At 44.7% G+C, this 23,224-nt stretch overlaps 2 protein-coding genes across 3 annotated transcripts; one reads left to right on the top strand and one right to left on the bottom strand.

The window, feature by feature from the left end:
- Nucleotides 1-1,591: 1,591 nt before the first annotated feature.
- Nucleotides 1,592-22,852, bottom strand: LOC101917590 (meprin A subunit alpha-like). 2 transcript variants are annotated; one of them, XM_027789171.2, is made up of 14 exons: nucleotides 21,229-22,852; nucleotides 16,041-16,193; nucleotides 14,912-14,936; nucleotides 14,747-14,800; nucleotides 12,986-13,026; nucleotides 12,824-12,899; nucleotides 11,878-11,995; nucleotides 10,314-10,489; nucleotides 9,892-10,113; nucleotides 8,849-8,995; nucleotides 5,784-5,999; nucleotides 4,962-5,435; nucleotides 4,626-4,799; nucleotides 1,592-2,276 (listed from the first exon to the last, which is right to left on the bottom strand). In XM_027789171.2, the coding sequence occupies exons 2-14, from the start codon at nucleotides 16,047-16,049 to the stop codon at nucleotides 2,233-2,235; spliced, it is 1,776 nt and encodes a 591-aa protein (XP_027644972.1). In that variant the 5' UTR covers nucleotides 16,050-16,193; nucleotides 21,229-22,852; the 3' UTR covers nucleotides 1,592-2,232. The 2 variants fall into 2 exon arrangements, with proteins under 2 accessions (XP_027644972.1, XP_055665924.1); XM_055809949.1 differs by lacking the exons at nucleotides 14,747-14,800; nucleotides 14,912-14,936; nucleotides 16,041-16,193; nucleotides 21,229-22,852 and adding an exon at nucleotides 14,072-14,736.
- On the top strand, nucleotides 18,098-19,519 carry LOC101917416 (taste receptor type 2 member 9-like). The gene has a single exon (XM_005239184.2). The coding sequence runs from the start codon at nucleotides 18,325-18,327 to the stop codon at nucleotides 19,372-19,374; it is 1,050 nt and encodes a 349-aa protein (XP_005239241.2). The 5' UTR covers nucleotides 18,098-18,324; the 3' UTR covers nucleotides 19,375-19,519.
- Nucleotides 22,853-23,224: the final 372 nt, after the last annotated feature.

A 23,224-nucleotide genomic window follows, 5' to 3' on the forward strand; every position in this document is an offset into this window, starting at 1 on the left:
GCCTCAAATGAAAGTAGGTTTTGAGTAGGAAATGTGCCCATGGCCAGTGACTACCCTGCCCTAGAAAGCAGTCAGTCCTTCAACCTAGGGAACAGATCCTCCAAACAGATATAAGTAGGACACTATTTGTATGAGATCACATTGCAGAGGAATAAGTACAGAAATCTTTTCTTTTCTTGAGGAAGGGCCCCAGAGGACTGATCTTCCACCTAGCATATGTGGATCTTCTTCAGCACTTGCTTTTATGGACTATTAATTTGAAAGACAATGATACCTAAGCAGAACAGGACACACTACTAGTAAAGGAGAGTATGTCTCAAGGTGCATCATGTAAAGGCAGTTTTCACAGGTGAGCAAAGGGAATCACAATGCAGCACAAAGGCCATTATTTGCAGTGTGTGTAAGAAAGGAACAAAAAACTGAAGCAGAATCAGAGCAGTTTGAAAACCCCTTGGGGATTTTTAGTGCCTTTAACTTAAAAATTATCCAAGGAACTAAAGAGGATGTCTAAGGGTAAGTAATTCTGTAGGCATAGATATGAGTTTGCAGAGGACAATGGTCACGCAGCCATCTCATGTTATACTCATGCCATTTAATATATTCATTTAGCACCTTGCCCTATGTATGCATCCCCAAATGCGTCCCATATTCAGTTCACGTGGCAAGGGTTTGGTAGCAGGAGGGCTACAGGGGTGGCTTCCGTGAGAAGATGCCAGAAGTTCCCCCATGTCAGACAGGGCCTGTTTCAGGTGGTTCTAAGACAGACCCACCACTGGCCAAAGCTGAGCCTCTCAGCAACGTTAGCAGCACCTCTGTGATAACGTATTTAAGAAAGCGGGAAAATTGCTGCACAACAGCAGCTGGAGAAAGGAGTGAGAAAACATGAGAGCCGCAGCCCTGCAGCCCCCAGGCCAGGGCAGGGGGAGGCCGGGGGGCTCCAGGCCCCGCAGCAGCGGCTCCCCCCAGCCCGCAGCGCAGCCCCCGGCGGGGCAGGCTGTGCCCCCAGCCCACGGAGCCCCCGGGGGCAGCTCCCCCCCCGCAGCCCGGCAGGGCCCCACGCCGGGGCAGGGGCATGTGCCCCAAAGGAAGTCCTGAAACCATGGAGAGCCCACGCTGAAGCAGGGTCCTGGCAGGACCTGCAGCGCTGTGGGGTCTGGGTTATGCTGGAGCAGTCTGTTCCTGAAGGACCGCTATGGAAGGGATCCATGCTGGAGCAGTTCATAAAGAACTGCAGCCCGTGGGAAGGACTCACGTTGGAGAAGTTCATGAAGGACTGTCTCCCATGAGTGGGACCCCGCGCTGCAGTAGGGGAAGAGAGGAAGGAGGAAGGAGCAGCAGAGATAATGCGTAAGGAACTGACTGCAACCCCCATACCTTGTCCCCCTGTGCTGCTTGCGGGGAGGAGGTAGAGATGTCAGGAGTGGAGCTGAGCCTGGGAAGAAGGGATGGGTGGGGGAAGGTGTTTTCAGATTTGTTGTCACTTCTCATTATCCTAGTCTGTTTGAAAGGCAATAAATTCAATTAATTTCCCTAAACCAAGGACATTTAGCCCATGGCAATAACTGGTAAGTGATCTCCCTGTCCTCATCTTCATTACCAAGCTTGTCATCATATTTTTTTCCCCATCTTGTGGATGGAGGGGAAGCAACAGAGAATCTTGGAAGGCACCTGGTGACCAGTCAGGGTCAACCCACCATAAGATCCAAACAAATTCCCATTCTGTTTTCACGAAAACTTCTCAGTAATGTTGAATTGGGTCCAGATGCAGATGAAGGTAAGGAAGCATGCTATTCTTTTTAGCAGTGACATAACAAGCTGAATACTTGGGAGTGACTGTTATCAAAAGCTGGGCTTGAAGAAGTGGTAATGGCCATAGGGAGTAAAGGGAAGTCCTGGAAGTCTTGGACGTCAAGCACCGGTGCTTCTGGCTTGGGAAAGCTGGACACCGAGATTTCAGAGACAAGAGCTGGGAAGTAAGCATTGCCATCAGCAAAGATAAACAAAAAGAACAGAACATGCGAAGAAAAAAGATGATATAACTAAGAGAAGCCCTTCATTGCTTGGGCCAAAATAATCTTTGAAAAGTCTAGGAATATAGTCTCTTAAAATGAACAGGGAAGCCTAGTTCAAATTCTTAAAATACAGAAACCACAGAATACAGTTTCTTAAGTGAAGAAATATATTTTATCTGTCATAGATGACTGCACTTGTAGTCAAGAAGTTCCGGGCACTTCAAGGATGGACTGGGACTTCAGATGTAATCAGAGGGGTGAGATCTGCAAGAAAAGAAGAAACCTTAATTTAATACATTGAGTATATGGTACAGTTCTATATGTATTTCGGGATGACTTTCAGGCTGATTCCAGGCGCAAGAAATAAAGCAACAATAATTCATCCAAATATCTCTGGAAGCTGCAGCAGTACTCATCGAAGGAGGTGGGAGGGGAAACTGGACTAGCAGGGAGCTGCAGGCATGCACGGCGCTCCAGTCTGTGTCTTTCTCAGCCCCAGAAAGGGCTCCAGGGATTGCTGAGCTGGAGAGAGACGGGGGTGAGAGAGTAGAGGTCTTGGGTCAGAGGTGATCTGAAAAAGGACTGGGACATGAAGGGGAAGGATGGAAAGGCTTGTGGAGAAGTGGGAGGCATGTGTCAGGTCCTCCAGCTTTCATCAGAGGGCAATGTAACACTACCGCTGAGTTTTTAGGCACCCTGGTATCAAAACGAATATTCAAATGCAGAAGCTGGAACCTTATAAATGTGACCATATTCGATTTAGTATGTAGAAATGAAGGTGAACCCATTTGTAATGGAGACTAAATGTAGTCTCTTAACAAATCTTTCAATTTCTCAACCACAATTTCACCTAGCAGCTGCAAACATTTTTGGGACCACTGGCTCCCGTATGACACAGCAGGACTGAATCTCTCCCAGGGAATTACTCCCAGTACAAAGCACTGACAGGGAAAGCACAGAGAAGCCTCAGCTGCTTTTCTTATTGCTAAAGGGGACTTGGAAGTGTTGCTGAACGCCCTACATAACCTGCGGAAAAACTGGGCCACTCTGTGTGCCAGAACTGTAGACTGCTCTGCATTTTTATTAACCAGTACATGTTCCTGTTTATACTTTCATAGAAGCGGCTTTCCCATTTTGCAAAAGTTCTTGTCTTTTCAGAAGTTTCTCAATTCTCTGTTGGAATGAAAACAAGAAAATTGTTGGGTTGTTTTGGGTTTTTTTTTCCCCCCCATGAACAGCAAGAGGCAAATCCTGCCAGGAAAGTTCACAGCCTGGTTTTCACATCCCTCAGCCATGCGGAGGGAGTTTGGATTATCACAGCATACACTCAACCATCCTCTCCTACCTGAGACAAGTGCTCTGACCTGGGTCAAGTCTGGTTTAATGTTTATTTACTTATACAAAATGTTTCCACTTTCCAGACACTGACATTTTCCAAAGGAAATTCACTTCAGAAGGGTGATAGGATTCATCTCACCCACCATTTGTCATCCATGACGGATTCCCTCGCAGTCGGTGGAGATCACAGAATCATTGAATCATTTAGCTTGGAAAAGACCTTTAAGATCATGAAGTCCAACTGTTAACCCAGGACTGCCAAGTCCACCACTGAACCATGCCTCTAAGCGCCACATCTATGTGTTTTTTGGGGATAGATGTTTTTTCACTTCCAGTGATGATGACTCAACCACCTCCCTGGACAGCCTGTTCTAATGCTTGACAACCCTTCCAGTGAAGATATTTTTCCTGATATCCAATCTAAATGTTGGCCTATTTAGGAGCCTTGTTGACAGAGTCCCTTGGAAGACAGTTCTGAAGTGCCAAGGGGTCCAGGAAAGCTGGACATTCTTCAAGAAGGAAACCTTAAAGATGCAGGAACAGGTTGTCCCCATGTGCCAGTGACTAGATTAGCACATCAGAAGAGCAGTTCATCACAACTATAATGAAATGGGATCAACTGCTCCCTAGAGGTACCCATTGCTCTCAAATGACTCACCATGTTGTCTATAACATTCATTTTTGACCACCTAACATGAAGTAAGATGGACACAGCCATCTGACACGTGGCTGCACAGGCAGTGGCCTGCTCAGTGGGTACCTGCCTGCCAGGCTGCCCTCTGCACCAGACACCTCTTTTCCTCCTTCTTCCCTTTCCCTGCCTCCTTTGGCAGAGCAAAGCGGCTGCACGCAGTCCTGACAAATATTGCAGCCTCAGGAGAGAAGCTTTGGATCAAAACCTCCTTCTGCCAGTTTTTCAAGGTCTGAAAAGAACACCTTCATTGTCAAACCACAATTCTCTTAAGTGGGAAGGGATATAGGGGTAGTGGCAAATGGAGACATCATTAAGTAGACTGATCTTCAAGACATGGAAGTATAATCTGTACTGAAAATCTGATTTTCAGGAACCAGAGAATCAAGGTCATTGACAGGGTTTCATATTGGGTATTCAAAAATCAGGTACCTGAAATCACTAGGCATTTAAAAAACTTGTTCCTGAAATAGATGACTCCCTAGATGTTTGCTAATCACCCTCATCTTCAGTGCTTTCCTTACAGATGGAAGAGTACGCACCTGCTCTGTTCCAGAGGGGATTCTGATAATATAATACTTTACCTTCAAAATCAGCAAAGATGAAAAGACTGTCATTTTTAAGGAATTTTTTCCAGTGCAGCTCCCTGTGGGTCAGGAACGTATTCCAGCCAACACCTGGGCTCATGTAGCAGTTGCAGAAAGAAGAAAAATTTCCAGTGATAGATGGCTTGTCCCACTGCAGGGTGTCATTTCTGCCTGTTGTGCAAAACCATAAAAGTAATTAAAGCTTACATCTAGTCAGCCCAGTAGTGTTACGTGCAGAGCAAACCTAGCCTGGTCTCTTGGCTTTCAACAATTTTCTCCAGCTTGAGCAGACCTCGGCACTTCCATATTTCTCCCCCATGCACTCTGACTTACCATATACTAGCTGGTTTGGGTCCGTAGTGAAGCTAAGGCTGAGGGACATCCTGTGGATTACATCAGGGTCTTGATCCAAAACAGACAAGACAACTTGTCTGTGCCCGGCCGGCCATTCCAGAAGGCCATCATTTGGACTACTGCAGAGATGGAAAGTAATCCCCATGTAATTCACGTAGGATGATGAATTTCTTCCGTGAGGATACAGCTGTAAAGCAAAGGCATAGCCTTCCGAGCTGTAAAATACGGGGCTTATGATATAATCGCCTTTTGAAGTACTGTTAAAAAGAGATGTGAAGTTTCTGATGTGCCAGACATTGGTGGGGCAGTTCGTCTCTGTCAGGCTGGTGTCATCGATGGCTATCCCCCCAGCAGACTGGGCTGGATCTCCTCTGATGCCCTGAAACCCATACCGGAATTTGGTTTGGACACCAAAGGGAATGCTGGCCAATTTCCAGTGATGTTCTCCATCAGCTAAAGGGGGAAATAAATATGTGTGACAATCAAAAGTCCAGGACAAAATCCCAAATCAAGCTGTGTCTTCCTCAAGTGTCCTGTGACCTGTTTGTTTGGTGAAGGATCTGTTTATGTGGCGATTGCCTAATGCCCTGCACCCTAGCTAATCCCAGAACAGTCTTAAGGAAACTACCTCCGAGCCAAATTCTCTTCTCACGGGCACTAACTCTGGAGTTACTCAACTGAAGCAAATGAAGGTTAGATTTACACCAGACACTTGAGCAGACTTTAATACGATAAACCAAGCCAGTGTTGTCTAGCATCAAAGTTTGCCAGCAGTTCAGATATGAAAACAGTTTCACCTACCTGTAATAGTGTGCAGCTTTTCCATCTGTCTAACATTTCCAGTTCCATCATCTTTCTTAATCCAGATAACTAGCTTATCCTGTGGATTTCCATTTAACCTGTAGAAAAACTGAAGGCATTTTTCCTTCTTCCTTGGATAAAGGATGCGAGATTCCAGAAGAGCTGACTGACCAGCATGTCCAGTTTTTGTATCTAAGTGCATGAAATATCCTCTACCTGGGAAGAACAAAACACAGTGGTGTGAAAAAAAGTTTTTGATCCACTCACTAATGAAATGCCAGTGCTAAACAAGCTTTAGTGCAGTTTGCACTTGCCTAAGCTAGAAGTTATTTTCAAAGTAGAAAAAAAAAATATTTCAATAGAAAAGAATTCTCCCTAAATTGCAAATTAATATTAAAATGAAAATGCACTGAAATATGGCTTGCAAACTAGTTGATTAAATAAGGTACATATTTGGTTCCATTCTTTAGGAATTAAGTACAAACCGTACAGTGCTAGTCCTGTCAACATGTATGAATTTTAAGTGGATGCACTTGGGCAGGGATTTTTTTGGAGACAGGAAGGAAAGTATTGGAAGGATCCTGTTAGGTCAAGGTCTTCAGTCTTCTGCTTTGCCTAGAAATCATGCCCTTTTATCAACAGATCAGACATCCCTATAAAAGCAGCTGAAGACATTTTTGCCATAATTCTCTATGGGTAAAGGATTTATTAACTCCCAGTCCAGTTACTTTGTATCAACTCACGTTACCTTATGCTAATGTGTTTGAAATAACTATTTCCTTTATTTCCTAATTAGTCGGCAATTCTACCTGTGGGCCAGAGTGATACCTCCTCAGAGTCTTTGATCTTTGATCTTCCTGGTTACAAAGACTGAACACTTGCACTCTCTGTCTGCATCAGCCTCGCTCTGTATATTCCAATTTTAAATCAGCTTCTTGAAGGCAACCGAGCCAGTGCACCAGCTTCACCTAATAGTCTCAGTACACACACACCACACACCCCCCATAGGAAGGGTCTCTCCTGACAGCAAGGACATTTTCAACCTGCATCACACTGGGGATTTCCAAATACCCTGTGGCTGCCTCTATGGGTTTGCACTTTTCTTGTCTGTCTGGAAGCCGACTGAGGCAAGTAGCAGGGACTGTATAGCCAACGACGATTCTGAATTGCCACCTGATGCTGCTTTGAGCTCCATGCGTTTTTGTTTTTTTTTCCCAGCCTCATGCCTGCGTTTGGATGTGCTCCCATCACCGGCCTTCTGCAGCTAGTTCCCCTACAAATACCCACTGAAGCTGCTTATTTTCCAGTAACTGCTGACCTGTTTGCCCTCAGGAAACTTCTGAAGGCTGACTACTTAAGTTTTATACATTTTTCTTCCCCCTCCTTGAAGCTGAGCAGTTAATGATCTGTCACCAGCCACAAGAGGCAGGAAGCCGCTGTCACTCCCCAGCCACACACCCTGTCACACATCCAGAGCCTTCAGTGTCAGCAAACTGCACACCCTGCAAACCATGAGCAAACAGCCCATCAAGCAACAGCCAAACGGACTTGTTCCTCTAGAAACAAGCAATTGCCAACGGTGGGACCTAAACAACCCTCCTGTTCATTTTGCTCCCTGCTCAGAGCGTCTTTCGAGGGCTGGTTTTTGCACGGTGCCTTTCACCGGGCACACATCTGCCCTCCCAAACCCTGCGTGTGATGAGAATAGGAGCATCCCCTCGCCCTGCCTGCTATGTGTCTGCTTTCCTCCTCACTGACTGACTACTAGCTACTATGAAGAAAATTAAATCTATCCCAGCCAAAACCAGCACACACAGGATCTCCAATCTGTAGGCAAACACAGCATCAGGCAGCAAACATGACCTGTTACTGCCACAAGCCATCTTTTGCTCTCTCCTTCCTGGGAGCAGGTTCCACAGAAATGACTTTCCTTTCTAGTCAGCATATTTTTTCCTCTCCCACACCATGAGATGCTTTTGTGACTAAGCACCACTTGTGTTTGGGGAAGCAGATGTGCCTAACGATGGCCACTTGAACACAGACCAGCCAGGCTCAGGCCTGTGACTTTCAAAAGAGACTTTTTTGCGTGAAGATTTTTGGACTGTCTACGTGATGCTCCTCCCCAGCGTTTAATTTTCTCCCCACTGCCGCTGAAAACAAGAGACCTTACTCAATTTCTGTGTCCTGGCAGCAATCAAAATACTGCAGAACCCAATATTTGTTCAATGTATGTTTAAATCAGTGCAGTTGGAGCCAAAGCCTCAATCAAAAAGACCCCATGCAACACTCTCCTTGGCGGAGAGGAAATCACTGCCAGTTTGCTTCTCAGATAATCCTTCAGCGTCCCTGTGTGGTCAGCTCGAACAAACTTTGAATTACCAGCAGCTACACCCTCCTGATACGGCTCTGCATCACACAGCAACCCCTCCCTCGAAGAAGTCTTCTGAGGGTGGTTTCCTCTTGCTCCATGACAGATTGCTGAAGCTCAGCTTCCTATTTTGATGATCCCGGATTGGTTTCAATCTCAGAATTTGTCTATAAACAAGATTTGTGTCTTGCAGTATTTGCTTATGTGCAAATTTGCTTATGTGCATCTCCTTCTGTGGAGATGTCTCAAATGAACTCCTGTACAAAGGGAAAGCGTCTTTCACCTTTAAACAAAGACTAGAAAATTACTCAAAATCCTGTCACATGCATAAAAGGAGAAGAGTTCCACCCGATGAAATTCTATAGAGTTTCACTAAAGTCACTTGTAGCAATCTGGTGGAGCTCTCTTCACTTTAATAGAGCTACCAGCAATTTACAACACCTAAGTCTCGAACTGTCATTTTCTTGACAAGATATACAATATAGGGAGAAGATTTAAAGAAGGGTTAAACATTTAAAATTAAAATTGTTATCCTTTCTATCTGAAAATTCAAGAGTCATGTTTACTATCAGGTATGCAGTGATTAACATTAACAGAAGGGTACTTCTAATGACTTGTTTACTTCTGTATATTTTCATTCTCACATCACATAAAAACACGGTAAAATCTAATGACCATCTAAAACTACACCTGGTACCTGCACAGCTTCCCACCAAAGTATGGTCTTCTTCTCCTGGTCTGCCCAATGTGTGTTCCCAGTTAGCACCGTCTTGTCTGCTTTGCACCATCCCACAGATACTGAGGAATTCAAAGGAGCACTGGTCCAGGAAGGTGAGGCTTGAAGCTGCCAGGAGTGGATTACCATGTTTTACCACATCCATCGACATCAAATAAGTCTCTCACCATTAATCCCATCCCAGAATGTTTACATACAGCATTTAACACCAGGAAATACATTCTTAATGCAACTGAAGACTATGAAGGCTTTCACATCGACATCTCCATTACCACACATAAATGATGTTTCCTCCTGAAAGAAACATCTTATCCTTCTCCCATTCTCGGCGGAATACTTCCTTGTGGGAACCAGTTTGGCCCCTGCAGGCTAGTTTTCCCTTCCAGACTTCCATCATTTTCTCTAAGCCCGCCTGGGATAGGCTCTGTGGCCCATTTCACTCTTCAGGGAGTAAATCAGAAGTAGTTCTGCTGAAGCTAGGGGAAATATTCAAGTGTGTGTTAACACAGTATGCCAGTACTGTACAGCATGTTGAGCTTTTACCTTCATAGCTCTGCCAGTGGAGCCGGAAAGCACAATTATCCCCATTTGTGCCCCTGACTCCGATTGTCTTACCTAACATCACATAGGCAGAAAAAAAAATTGAGATACTCTAATTTCAGAGACGCCAATTCCGAACCACTGTCACTTGAAGATTTTATCAGCAGCAGCAGCATGATGATCATCATCAATGAAGGAAATGGTAACTATTACAAGTAATATCATGGAAGTCCATATGAATTAAAGGTGTTAGACCTGTGATTCAATTCAAAGGTATTCTGTAAAAAAGAAATGGGGATCTGGCCACCATGGAGCTTGCTGCTGTGTAAAAAATATAGTTTCTCTTAGCACTGCAAGAGGAACCCAAGTGTGTAGCGTTCCTGTTCCTCTCATGTGACTCCATCCATGTTATAGTGAAGCTTGAGCAAGGATTTTCAAATACATGTGTGAGAAGAAGAACTTACTGCAGTTGTACATGCGATTCAGCCTCAGTAAGTCAATCCTGCTTAAATCCAGCCTCTGCCCAATGATCTCATTAAATTTAGGAATTTTTGTTGTAATAGAAGGAATGCTGCTATTGATGTTGAAAGAATATGGTCCATAGTGCAGGACTGACTCATAATCATATGGGGTATTGAGGTCATCAAGGAAACTATCATTGTGTTTGTCAAAGGCATATGCAAAACCTAGACAAAAACATACAAAACTGATTAGGTAAGACCAGAAATAAAGCTGAGCACATAACATCTTTTAAAAATGTTTTACCTGTTACTAAATGATGGTCCACTTGTTAAAATGTAAGCAGCCATTCTCAACCAAAGACATTTTAGCATTGTAAAACAGAGACATGCATCTACATCTCAATCATTTCAGACCGGCATCATACCTTCAATAATTTCATCCCACCATATCTGAACATAGTCATCGCGATCTGTCCTGGATTGCTCATGGTAAAATCCCAGGGCATGCAGGACCTCATGTTCCACTATGGCTTTATAGTCACATCTCTCTCCTATAGACACTGTCTGGCCACTCTGCAGGTCCCCCACATGAGACCAGCACCTGTAAGGCAAAGACTCAGATATTGCACCTATTTTGCATTATATCGTCTATGATTTGTATCTACATGTTAATTCAACTGCCTGATCAAGATGAAAGTACAAAAAATCAATATTTTTTAGAATTTCTCACCTGAGTTTGACAGTCTTGCCGCGATAGGTTTGCAGTGCCAGAATACAGAGCAATGTGTACCTTCAGCATCCTGCCGCAGTCTGGCAATGAGTCCCTGCCCAAGATGTGACTGACCTTCTCATTTCGTTTTGCCCTCCCTGCGAGCAGTGCATGCATGTTCTGCAGCTGGCTGCAGTTCTTGTGAAGGGGGTGGTGATGGCAAATGCTATTGCTCTTCAACGCTGGGCAGCCCCAGCTCAAACAGTATAGCAAGGGTAGTAGAAGAGTATGAGCAGCACAGGGAAGTAGAGCAGGTGCCTTATAACCTCATACACTGCACTGGGTGTTGTTTATTTGTATGTTTACCAAAGTATCTAAATAAGTGGCCCTATTTTCAAAGGTACTGAGCAGCCTCCAGTGAACTCAGGCTGTATCAGCTTCCCTGGTTTGAATCCTGAATACTGATTTGAATCCTAACTTTTCATGTCTATTCAGAAACAACTCATCACTGTGTGCTCAAAAAAAAAAAAAAAAAAAAAAGCAAAAAGCTACCCAAAATTGCTGCACACCTGTCTTCCCACACCCCAGGGCAGATCTACACCAGATTCCTAGATACAGACACTAGCTGGTGTCACCAGCTTCCTGATGGTCCTTCCCAGCAAGCGGGGAAATCCCATGACCTAACTTTATCAGCCAGTGTTGGCACCTGCCACTGAGTTATCTTCACTGGCACCTTCATGGTGCCTGGACAGTAACAGGCATCTGGCGTGTGAGTCACCAGACTTATTTTAGGCTTCTGTTTTAGATGATAGGGTTTGTGGCTTGGAAGAGTCACTTCCTCCCCAGCTGAGCAAAGGAACCTGTGGTGACCTGCACGATGGTAGAGGTTGTTGGCTTCAACATTTGGTCAGGAAAAACCAACCCTGCATCTGAAAGCAAGGACGAAGCTCCACGCTAATGCCAACGCACCAGTGACATACCCTGCCCAAACCAATGCCAGGAGGAAGTTTTATTCCCTGAAAGAGCACCAAGAAGGGGATTCACTTCAATAACCAGGATGCAAATGGGAATAAAATAGTCTTTTCTTACATTAAGAGCACACCACAAACAGAAAACACCATTGGTTACTCCAGTGTAATATAAACAAGCTGTGGGACAGAAATGTGGCTCAGGAGTTTATGTCCTTTGTACGAGCAAGAAAGAAAATGAATGTCTCCTCAGCTGGAAAAACTATCATATCAAACAAGGTGATACAAACTGGATTGTTAATACAAAATTACCCATCCAGCTTCTCAAACTTCAGGTAAGTCTGTTCCCCTTCATAGGGCTTGAAATCAACACAAGACTTCAGCCTGAACATGTCAAACGCCTGCAGGATAACACCTTTAGCATTCAGATCTGAAACACAGAGCAGAGGATGACAATTGCAGTTGTTCTGCTTTTATAATGTTATAAATATATATAATTCTAGATAGAAAGTATGAACAAGCATGCATTAAAAATATGAACACGTATTAAAAGTATCTGCCTGGATGAAAGAGCCAGAGGCTCTGTTAGCAGAATTCCCTGACTTTGGCAGGGACCATATGGAGAAATAACATCTTTTATTAGATAAGCTGATTGTACTGAAAAAAAAAAAAACAACCAAGAAGGCTTTTGGGCATCCATGGCACTGCTTAGTTTTTGTTGAGTAATTTTATTGCATGTTGTCATATAAGTTCAAGTATTGCAAACTTTGAGCTCAGGGCTAGTAAACACAGGAGAGATCCATAGGACTTTAACACCGATTTGCTATTAGCTTGTACTCCTAACTTGTTCACAACTTAAAATATTGTCTAAATTTAAATGAAAACAAGAAGGGAGAATGCTCTGAACGATTTTTCTTATATCTGCATTTCCTTTCTGCCTGTATTAAGCTGGGACTGTTAAGAAGAGATAAGGCACAAAGGGTGCAGTAGATCAACATGCATGTTCTTGAGATTAGCATTTCCTGACTTCATTATGGAGAGATCTCAGCCAGATAACCAGTTAAACTGGCTGCTCATCAGCATCTGGCCAGTCACTGGAGCTGTTACATTGCAAACAAAGTGCTGGCCAGCAGTCACAAAGGCTTAAATGCAGCACAACTCAATAGCAAATGAAACAAAAGCAGCCCAGAGAGCTGGGCAAAACCAGGGTATATCTAATGCAATAATACAGTGCTACCATAATAAAAAGTCTTATTACCCAGGCTGTCAGCTAGGATATAGGGGATGGGGAAATTCCATCTGTAGGAGTTGTTTCTCAGAGCATTCCTCTCCAGCTGTTAATGAGATCAACATGCTTGTGTTAACATTTTAAGCCCAATCTACGCTCTTGCTAATGTTGGTTTAGATCAGCAGCACATACCGGTAAGATAATATCACCCTCAAAAAGCTTCATTCCTGTTTCTGAAAGGAGATAAACAACCATTTAGGCCAGAGTAACATATCAAGCACTACAATATGTGTTTTTTCAAAGACCTTACAATCTATCAGGCTGTCTCATCAACGAACCCACCTCCCTTTAAACAGCAACTGCCCAGAAGCAAGCAAACAAATAACCACTGCCGCACTATAACATGCCAGTCCTCCATCCGCTGCTAAGGGGGATTTGGGCATGAATTATGATTTCCATAAAAATTTCATAACACCTGCCCAGAGGAGATTTTATTCTTTTTCTCAGGCTTGTATCCTGAAACAACTCTGGACTTGTGAACATTGAAGTTGATGTACGGGTGGAATGGATTTATTCAGAAGTTAGGCATCTAAATAGCCTAACTAGTTAGCTAACCTAGGCTAATCATCTGGGATTGACCACGTCATCAAAGAAGAAAGACCAGAATTCTAGAGAAGGAAGAGGTTCACCCTGCATCAAGCTCAGGCTGAAGCAATTAAATCTATGTGCTATGTGTCTCCGATCCCCTCAGATGGATAGCTGTGTGTCCATCCAGTTGCCTAAACATAAGTGTCTGGTACCACTTGAGATGCACAAGGATGTCCAAACGATCCACATGGGCTGCTAGACACAAAGTTTGGGAGACTCCTTCCCCTTCTATAGAGGTGCTTGGAGGGGATGGATTTGAACTGGCACGAGATACCTGTGTTTTAAGCAGCTGGTCCAAACCTTCCATGCTTTAAAAACACAGCATTTGAGACTCTCATTTTATCCCCTTATTTTTTTAAGGTGCCAGATTCCCCACGCAAAGCTGAGCCCAAACCCCAGCCACTGTATTGTCCTCTAGTGTAACATTTTCATTTAATGCCCTTTCATTTAAGCACAATCCTGGCATAGACAGCTCATCTTCAGATCTTTTATTATACAAAGAACTTTATTCTCCTCACATACATATGGAGAGAAAAAAAAACAACAAACCCAAACCCAAACCAAAACACCAAAACACCTCCACGCTACACCACATTTTCTGTTCTGTCAGAAAAACCAGAGGAAACTTACATTAGAGCAGATAACAATGTCAGGAAACGGAAACTCTCTCATGGCAACGCTCTGAAACTCTGGGGCAGGGCTGAAGGTACTTAAGTTTCATATCTTGGTCATCAGTCATGTGAAACCAACCAACTCACTTAAGATAAAGGCACAGTAATGAAGCAGAAGTTGAATTAGAGCCACTGCCAAGGTTCCTCTGGGGCATGTGTTGCAGAATAGCGCTGTGGGGAGGGATGCAGGTGCAGTCCAGGGGTTGCTGAGCCTTCCCCAGCAGCAGTTGAGTGTGTTTCCAAGATTAAGATTAAGATCTTCGGTTTCCTGCAGAACTATTCTTGTGGAAATTTCCTGGCCTTTCCATTTTTCCTTTCCAACATCAACCTTTCATGAATCTTTCTGTCTTCTGCCCTGTGCCCTGCTCTTGCCTTTCTGTCCTCTCTCACTACTACCAGACTGTAAAATGAAGGTCTTCCCTCTCTCCAAAAGCAGTTGGGGTTCACCTCACATATTTCTGAGTGCCTTGCCATTCTCACTGTATCCAGGATGCATTTGGGATTTTTTTTTCACATAGGAGGGAGCTTTCAGTTCCCTCTGGTGCCATCTCATCTGCCAGGCTTGTGGTCTTCAAAGGCTATCTCACATCTCTGTAATAATCGAACAGCCTGCTTATTTAGTGTCCAGACTTACCTGAGTTTATTTCTGGAATGTCCTTTCTAAGCTGTCCTCCATCAACATCATTAACTATCAAAAGAAGTAATACACCTAAGTTAGTGACTCAATGACACGAGTTGATATGATTGTCCACTTGATGACAGATAGGCTTCTGTTAACACAAAAATATCGCATCCTTACCTCTGTCTTCAACAGAGTTTTGGATCTGAAACGTAGAAAGTACAGTTTCAAAATCACAGACAAGTGAAGTGAAATCTCACCCTGATCCCAAGCAAGAAAATAGAGGAGCAACTGGGAATACCGTAAAGGCAGAGGAGCAGGAAACCAGTGCTGTGAAACACCATATCCTCCAGGAATTCATTTCAGAAGATCATCTGCTGCTACCTGCCAGTCTAGATATAGTGTCCTGCAGGTAAATAGGCTTCAGAAGCACTGATAAGCATAAGCCATCAAAAAAGTTGACCTTTAAAAGGCAGAGCAGACTTTAATCTTAATAGATATAGCCATAAGCCAACCCAATAAGCAATCTGCCTCCCCATTTTATAACTATTCTTAGCATGTTAACCCTTGTAGCAATCAGGAGCTACCAAACTATTTAAAATTTCTGTGACTTCTTCAGAGAAAATCTCACTCTTCTGTTTTACGCACCATCCTGACCTCATCCTGACATGAGACCACCAAAGCTGATGAGTAGGAAAGTAACAACCTTTTGGAAAAAGAGGCTTGTGGTTTGCAAGCTGAATAAATCAATTTAAGAGAAGGCTTGCTTGGTGGGTTGGGTTTTTTTATTCCTGAAAACATCTTGGTAGATGCAAACAAATTTTTGTTTTCCTCTGATTCTATGGGTAAAGCATCATCTTTGATTTAAAAATAGCATTATTTTTGTAATCAACAGAAAGCCAGCCATCAAGTTCCAGCAGACCATGTTGGTTTGGGTTTCTTCAGGAGATCTCAAAGACTTTGTATCTCAGAGCAGGAGTACAGCAAGAAGTCATTTGGTCCCACTCACGTGCCCATGAAGCCATGTGCTCCCAGTGTTTTGCATGGGAATCCCACCCCAGTCTTTCCCTTTGAAGGCAAGTCATGTGGGCCAGGGTGAAGCAGGGCAGGAGAAAGACTCCTCGGTGAGAAGGCAAAAGCAGGGCTGAGCTTTGCCTCTGACTGCTCAGCGGGATTTTCCTCCTGGCAGCCACATGAAGGGGTTTTGCACGCTTCTGCAGCTCTCTTGCTCCCACACACTTCCTGCACCTCCTCCTCCTCCCACCTTCCCACCACTGCTGCTACCTTTGCCTCCCCTTTGCTCACTTACCCGGCTCATGTTGCACCCCCATCCTTGGGGGAAGGACTGTCCTTGCCTGGCTGCAGAATGGGAAAGAGGAGATATTCAGTAGGCAGCTCCCTGGCCATGCTTTGCAACCTGCTGGCAGTCCGTCCTCCCTGGTGAGACCCCAGGTGTTGGGCACTGCAAGAAGTGAGAGGGTTGTTATGGGACAGGAAGGGGACAGCTGCACCAGCCTGCAGTGGTGGGGGCCAGGACAGGCCACCTCGAGAGTCCAGGGTCTCTACAGGTGGCACACCCAGTACTGCTACCTGCATGGGGCATCTACGGGGATGGGAGAGGGGAGTGAAGTACCAGTGAGTGCAAAGAAGTTAGTCGACATGCCTCATCAGCATCCTTCCCCTAGAGACGTGTCCACAAACCATCCCATAAAACCATCCCATGAAATCAAGGCCAGAAGAGAGGACACAAACTGAATTCACCAACAAGCATCTGTCAGTTCCCAGCCTGCATGTCACAGGAGCAGCAGAATGGGGGTTAGAGGGAGAGAAATTCCCAGATCAGCCTCCAGAAACACAACTTGCAGGGGAAGAAAAGCCACTAATGGCCAGCTGGCACAAGCCAGCCCGGACTTCTGGACCCAAGGGCATAGACCAAAACAAAAATAATGGATTTGCCTCCTTGCCACCCAGTCTGTAAAACTTCCACCCTCCCTAGACATGAAGCTGATAGCAAATAAGATACAGAGAAATGGGTATGCATTAAATGCTGCTTCTTACTGATAGTCCCTGCAGGCCAGCAGTGTTGTGTCCAGTGCCTATAAGGCTCCTCTTCACACACACACACACGAGGAGTCTGATCTCCATCACAGTTTGACAACTTCCTTCCTGACTTTTTGCAGGTCTAAAGGACCTGGAGATCATCTGACTTCACATTAATTCTTGCATTGTTAGCCCCAGAGAATAAGTTGCTTTCCTTAAGCAATTCTCTTTTGAGCTTCCAGACAACATCCATAGACAAGATCCATCCATAAGTGCAGTGACTGTCTCTAACATCACTTCAGTCAAGCATGACTAGATTTAAATGATCCATAATATTTTTGAATGACTGCATCCAAACCAAGCTATGACATTCATGTCTTCTAGGCAATATGAAAAATAAAGGGTGGTGAAGATCTCACTAGAACTTTTATTAAAAGCCACTGGGCTATCTGAATGGATTGCATGGGATCATGTGGTAGGCATCATGTTTTGTTGTTGAGATGAACTCTAGGCCTTCTTTGAACACATTTCAATGTGTTAATGCTATAGCAAGGTCCTTAGCAAAGAAAATGCAAAAAGGAACGTGTGATAATATTCAGAGTAGTGCTTGCATTTATGTCCCCCAGAAAACAAGTGCATCACTCTGAAGAGGGAAAATGCTGCTGGTTTATTTCTTGTAGGTAGACAGCTATTTGCTGTGATTTAAATTTTTGCTGATTACATCACAACACCGTCCAAGATCTAGTCAGTAACTGAGGTTCTGATTTGCAAGGTCCGATGTGCAAGGTCCTGTACAAACCCAAAGTCTATAGGCAGTCCACATCCTACAGAGCTTAACACACTGCTTGTTAAAAACCCACAGTTTTCAGGATCTGAAGCCATTTGGAGGTTTGAGGGTATGTCAGTGTGTCAGGAGCCCAGCATGGTCCCACCCCTAAAACTCTTCATGTTGCTAGCAGATGAGTTTTGAGCCTTGGCATGGAGGCTCATGCTTATTTTTGCCTTTTCCCTCTATATGCTTCAACTTAAACATTTAAAAGAAAGTCCTGCTTTTCCTTCAGTGCCCTTCCTCCACCATGTGGCTCTTCATTTATGATTAAGGCATTACTATTGGGAAAACTAACATGGACTTCAGTGCCCATGGAGGGTCCAAATTAACTCCAGTTTCCAGCATCTTGGTTGAATTTTGCAGCTCCTGGGCTCTCAGATGATAGAGCACAGGGACTCCCCTGACTGTGCTTCGCTAAGCGCACCCCTCTATGTGAGCATCATTGGCAACAAAGGGACAGGAGAACCCAGACCGTGAATCCTGGCAGTGATCAAACACGGGACAGTCACTAAATCTCAACACTGTCCACTGCAGAAAAACATCTGCGTTGTTTGTGTCGCCCAGCACAGCTCTTCTGAACTGAAATTCAAATATTGAAGAGCAACACTGATGCCAGGTAAGGGAATACCCAGCACATTTACATTCCTGCACCTGCCCTACTCTGCATAGAAGCAGCACCAAAATCACCACCACCAGCAGCTCTATAAAGCTCCTGTTTCCATACATGACAGTAGGGGAACAGCAGCTGCTAACCTGCGTTAAGCACTGGTGCAACAAACTACTTTTCCAGCACAGCACTGTTACCCACCTTGGGAGGATGGAAGCTTGCTACTCTCAAGATAAACTTAATGTCACTTCACACGATGTCATGGTTCTGGTCGTCATCACACTTCAGGCATTTGCTGGCATATGGATAAATGTTTTCATTGTTTTTGTGCTTTGTATTTCTTGGGCCAAAACGAAAATCTTCAGCTCTAATGAGAAAATCGTGATGTTTCTGGGATGCTCCAGGTTTTGGCATTTGTGCGTCACATGGCTGTATTTCTTTCTTTCAATAATTTACCCCTGGTCATTTTATGTTCACCCCATACCTGAACTACTTTCAGCTCTTCAGAGCTTTTTACATTCTTCCAACATGTGGGTTTCTGCCTGGCTTTGTGTTTTTTATTGCATAAAAATCGCAAATTTCAGGCACATCTTCTTCATCTACCTGAAAGCAAAAATTGACAGGATTGTGCCATGGCTGTTGTGGGGTGCAGTGCTTTTATCCCTGTTCCTCTGCATCCTCGTCTACAACATCACTTACACAGCACCCTGTAAAAACCTCAATAATTCCACCATCCTAGCAAATACGTGGAAACTGAAAGTCAAAATGGATGAACATTATTTCCCTGTTTTTATTGTTGGTGGCTTCGGAATTGTCAGTGCATTCATGGTAGTAATCTTTTCTGCCCTTCTCCTCCTCTTTTCTCTCTGGAAACATCAACGCAAGATGCAGACAAACTCAGTGAAGAATCTCAGCATGGATGCCCATATCAAAGCAATGAAATATGTTATGTCTTTCTTCTTCCTTTACAGTATTAACTTTATATGTTTCATCTTGATAATGATTTACACCACAAGGGAGCAAGGTCCCGTGACATTTGTCATTTTAGTATTTCACTGTGCTCTTCCGGCTGTTCATTCCCTTGTTCTGATTTTCAGCAATCCCAAACTGGAAAAGGCACTGCTAAGGACTCTGCCCTGTGTGAAGTGCAAGGTTTGTATGAGGTAGAAACTGTAATAAAAGCTGGAACCCATTAAAAATGTTGATATTTTGTTATAAAAATCACATAATTTAATCTCTAATGCAACTCTCCAGACAGTGTAGATGATACAGATGTTCTATCTTCAGCAAGTTAAGAAAACTTCACTATAATGCTTTGAACTACATTATTATGCATTAAATAAATAAATATTATAATCTGATTTAGATAATTCTTTGTGTTAAATTATTGTCAGTAACAAAGTAATTTAGACCTGGTACATGGGCTAGCTGCAAAAGGGGAATAACAATACTGAAAACCTTCTAAAAATGCTTTGGCATTTGCTGATTGAAGCTACTTACTTAAACAACCTGTTTATATCTATTTTGGTTTATGTTTATTTCTGCTGTGGCTGTGTACTTTGCAACATTATGAGTTGTACCACTATCTTGTATTGATTTATAACTTATGTGTGAATATGTTGATCACTATTATTCACCAGGGGTGGTGACTGACTTGTAAACAGCAATGCAGAAATGGCCTTGGGGTGGGCAGGTGGGGTGGGGAGTCCACTTCCCATGCCAGAATGAGGTGTCCACCCTCTGCCCCACTTCATGTAAAACCATGACTTCCCCTGCTTTGTGTGACTGCTCTCCTGGTCTGCTTTTCTTTTTGTACGAGATCTGCTTTTACCAATAGATTCTGGCTTAGTAAACACTGAGGAAGGCGAGTTTTGTGCAAAGTGCAGTGGGGGATAAAGTCACGCTTTCAACTTGCAGTGACCCATGGGCGGATGCTCAGGGTGTTCGTGCCAGGTGCTGGCAGCTGGGGACCCACGGGACTCTCTGTGAAGCAAAGTCAAGGTTATCCCGTGCCAGGGAAAGTCAGTTCCAGCTGCCTGCAAAGGATCCACTGCAGAGCACAGCTCAGCCCATCAGCAATGCAGATGGCTCCTCTGGGAAAATGTATTTAGGAAAGGAAAAAACACTCCCCAGCAGTGAGGAGTGAGGGAAATTGTGAGGAACAGTCCTGCAACAAACAGGGTCAGAAAAGGAAGGGGAGGATGTGCTCTAGGTTCTGGAACAGGGATTCATCTGCAGCCTGTGGATAGGACTGTGGTGATGCAGGTTGTCCCCCCACAGCCCATGGAGGTCCACAGTGGAGCTGGTACCCACCCTGCAGCCTGTGGAGGACCCCATGCCAGAGTAGGTGCGTGTGCCCTGAAGGACTGAGGCCCATGGACAGCACACACTGGAGCAGGCGTATCCTGAAGGACGGCAGCCCATGGGAAGGACCCACGCTGCAGCAGGGGAAGAGCGTGAGCAGGAAGGAGCAGCAGAGACAAAGTGTTATGGACTGGCTGCAAGCCCCATTCCCCATCCCCCTGCGCTGCTTGGGGAGAGCGGGGAGAGGAGCTGGGAATGAACAAGTGAAGTTGAGCCTGGGGAAAAGTGGGGGTGGAGGTATGGTGCTTAAGTTTTGTCTTTGTTCCTCATCATCCTACTCTATTTTCAATAGGCAATAAATTAAATTGATTTTCCCCAAGTCAAGTCTGTTTTGCCTGTGGTGGTCCTTGGTGAGTGATCTCCCTGCCTTTATCTCAACCCATGAGCTTTTCCATCTTATTTTTCACCCCTGTCCTGTTGAGCAGTGAGGGTGAAGGAGCATCTAGGTGGGCGGCTGGCAGCTGGCCAGGGTCAACCCACAACAGCAGATGATCTAAACACGGAATAGCTCCAGCATGAACAAAGTAGAACCTGAATGGTTCTTTTCTTGCACCACCTCAGGCCCAGAGGGATGTCTTACCTCATGCCAAGAGCCAAGAGTGCATTTTTCATGCATCTCAGCAGGTTTTGCTTCTGCTCTTGTTTTAGAACACTTACCCAGAAGCAGTGCATTTGACAGGTGTGAAGCCCAAATCTCAGAGGCCTCCTGAAGCTCTGCAGAATTCAGATATATCCAAAATGCTCTCCAGTGAGTCATCTCAGGTGTAGCAGGAGCTCTGATGGACATGGATTCACTCTAGAAGAAGTGGCTGAGCTTTCTCTCTGCTGCATTTTTGAGAACTATCTTTAATGTATTCCTACTAGCAAAAGGCTTCTCAGATCTTCTTTTCCTCAGACAAAGGAGATGCGGTCATCTTGTAGGGCAAGAGTGTGAAAGGGTCACTAGTTTCTATGTACTTTCTACTAGAAATAAAACCAGAGGCTCAGAGAACATAAGCATCCCCAGGATGCTAATTTGAAAAGTCAAAGTGGAAGTGAAGCAGCTTAGTTGGCAAGCTTTTTGTTTTAAAGGTTGCCTTTTCCATGGGCCAAGGAGCACTCCCTTCCCTCTTCCTCTCTGTGCACACAGAAATGAAAGGGGAAGAGGTTAACAAGAAAGGGTTTTCAAAACATTGGCTTTCACTCTTTTCTGGCTCTTCCTGCAGCAGTAAAGCAAAAAAATCGCATTCATGTTGTCCTGCTAAAAAGAAAGGGTTTGAGTCATCTGATCAAAATTAGACACTCAGAGCACATTGCCTTTCACAGTTTGCCTTTAGCTGCAATCGCACTTTTTACATCAGATGCCAAACTCCTTTGAGTCCTACTTGCACAGTAGGAGACACTCTGTGCCATCCCATGTCCCAGTGGAGGCAGGTCTTAAACTTATCTCCTCTGGACACACCTCCCTGCTGAAAGGCCTTTAAGGAGCGGGCACCACCACACCTCCCTTCGTTCCTGCTGTCGCTCATGAAGTTGATCCTTTAACATGATTGTCCCAAATCTCTTTCACAAAAAGGCCATGGAAGATCCATTGTACTCCCTACCTCCTACACAACATTGCCCCTCAAAACCTCACATACCGCAAGACTCAGCAGGCAAAACCATCTTGCAGATGTTGCCACACAAAAGAAAGCAGCCCCAGCAAACCACGGTGAAGACACCTTCTCTCACCTCTGTCAAACCCCTGTGGACACGATGCACAGCACAGCTGGCACTCGAGGAGGCAGGTTACAGAACAGCACAGCCCATACGCTACAGTTGCTCTCTGGAGAGATGCAACGATGTGCTCAGCCCTGGGGAAAATGTTCCTCAACCACAAGATGCTCCAGCAGCTGGCCTCAGGACTAGAAGATGGCCTGTTTAGTTTAGCGATGGGCACTCTGTCCAACGTATGCCTCCACTTGCACCATCACTAATTCAACAGCCAGACCAACTGTGAATGGAGCTGAAGTTTCATACGGCTGGGGAAATGCAAATGGCAAAAGACAAAGCTAGGAGCTTGACCTGTTTCCCCAAACATAGGCATCTCCACTCATTTGAGAAGTCCTAGGGTATCTAAGACATCTGCATGGCGTTGGGAGGTACAGCACTGGAGACCTGCAGGGTCAGTCTGGGTCCTCAAGAGCATCTCCAGTGGCATTAGACACCTCTGTGTAGATGGCTGAATTCATCCCTGGAAAGCTGGAAGAGGGAGATGTATCACAGAGCTGTTGGTTATGACTGCAATGCCTGAGTGTTGGGTGGAGGACACCTGTAACCAAGGCACTCCAGAAGCACCAGGTTTGGGTAGTGGAGGGGAAGCAGAGGGGGAGGGAGGCAGGCACATGAGGTGGGGGGAAGCAGACACGCAAAAGATGTCAGATGTCAATATGAGTGGCTGCCCAGTGCTGGCATGGTATGGAAAACTGCTTTGAGTCAATCAAATTTTTTATGATTGAGAAATGAAACGGTTAAAAAAGCTTTTGCGTTTTTTTGCATTTTGTGCTGATGAACAGCGGGATGTCTCAGGTCCAGTTCCAGAGCATGCCTCTGAGCACAGACATAAAGATCACTGGGGGCACTGCTAAAAATAAGGCAGTGCTCTGTCTTGACAGCCACAGGTGTCTGAAAGCAG

Source organism: Falco peregrinus, chromosome 7 (assembly GCF_023634155.1).
Source record: "Falco peregrinus isolate bFalPer1 chromosome 7, bFalPer1.pri, whole genome shotgun sequence".
Taxonomy (NCBI): Eukaryota; Metazoa; Chordata; class Aves; order Falconiformes; family Falconidae; genus Falco; species Falco peregrinus.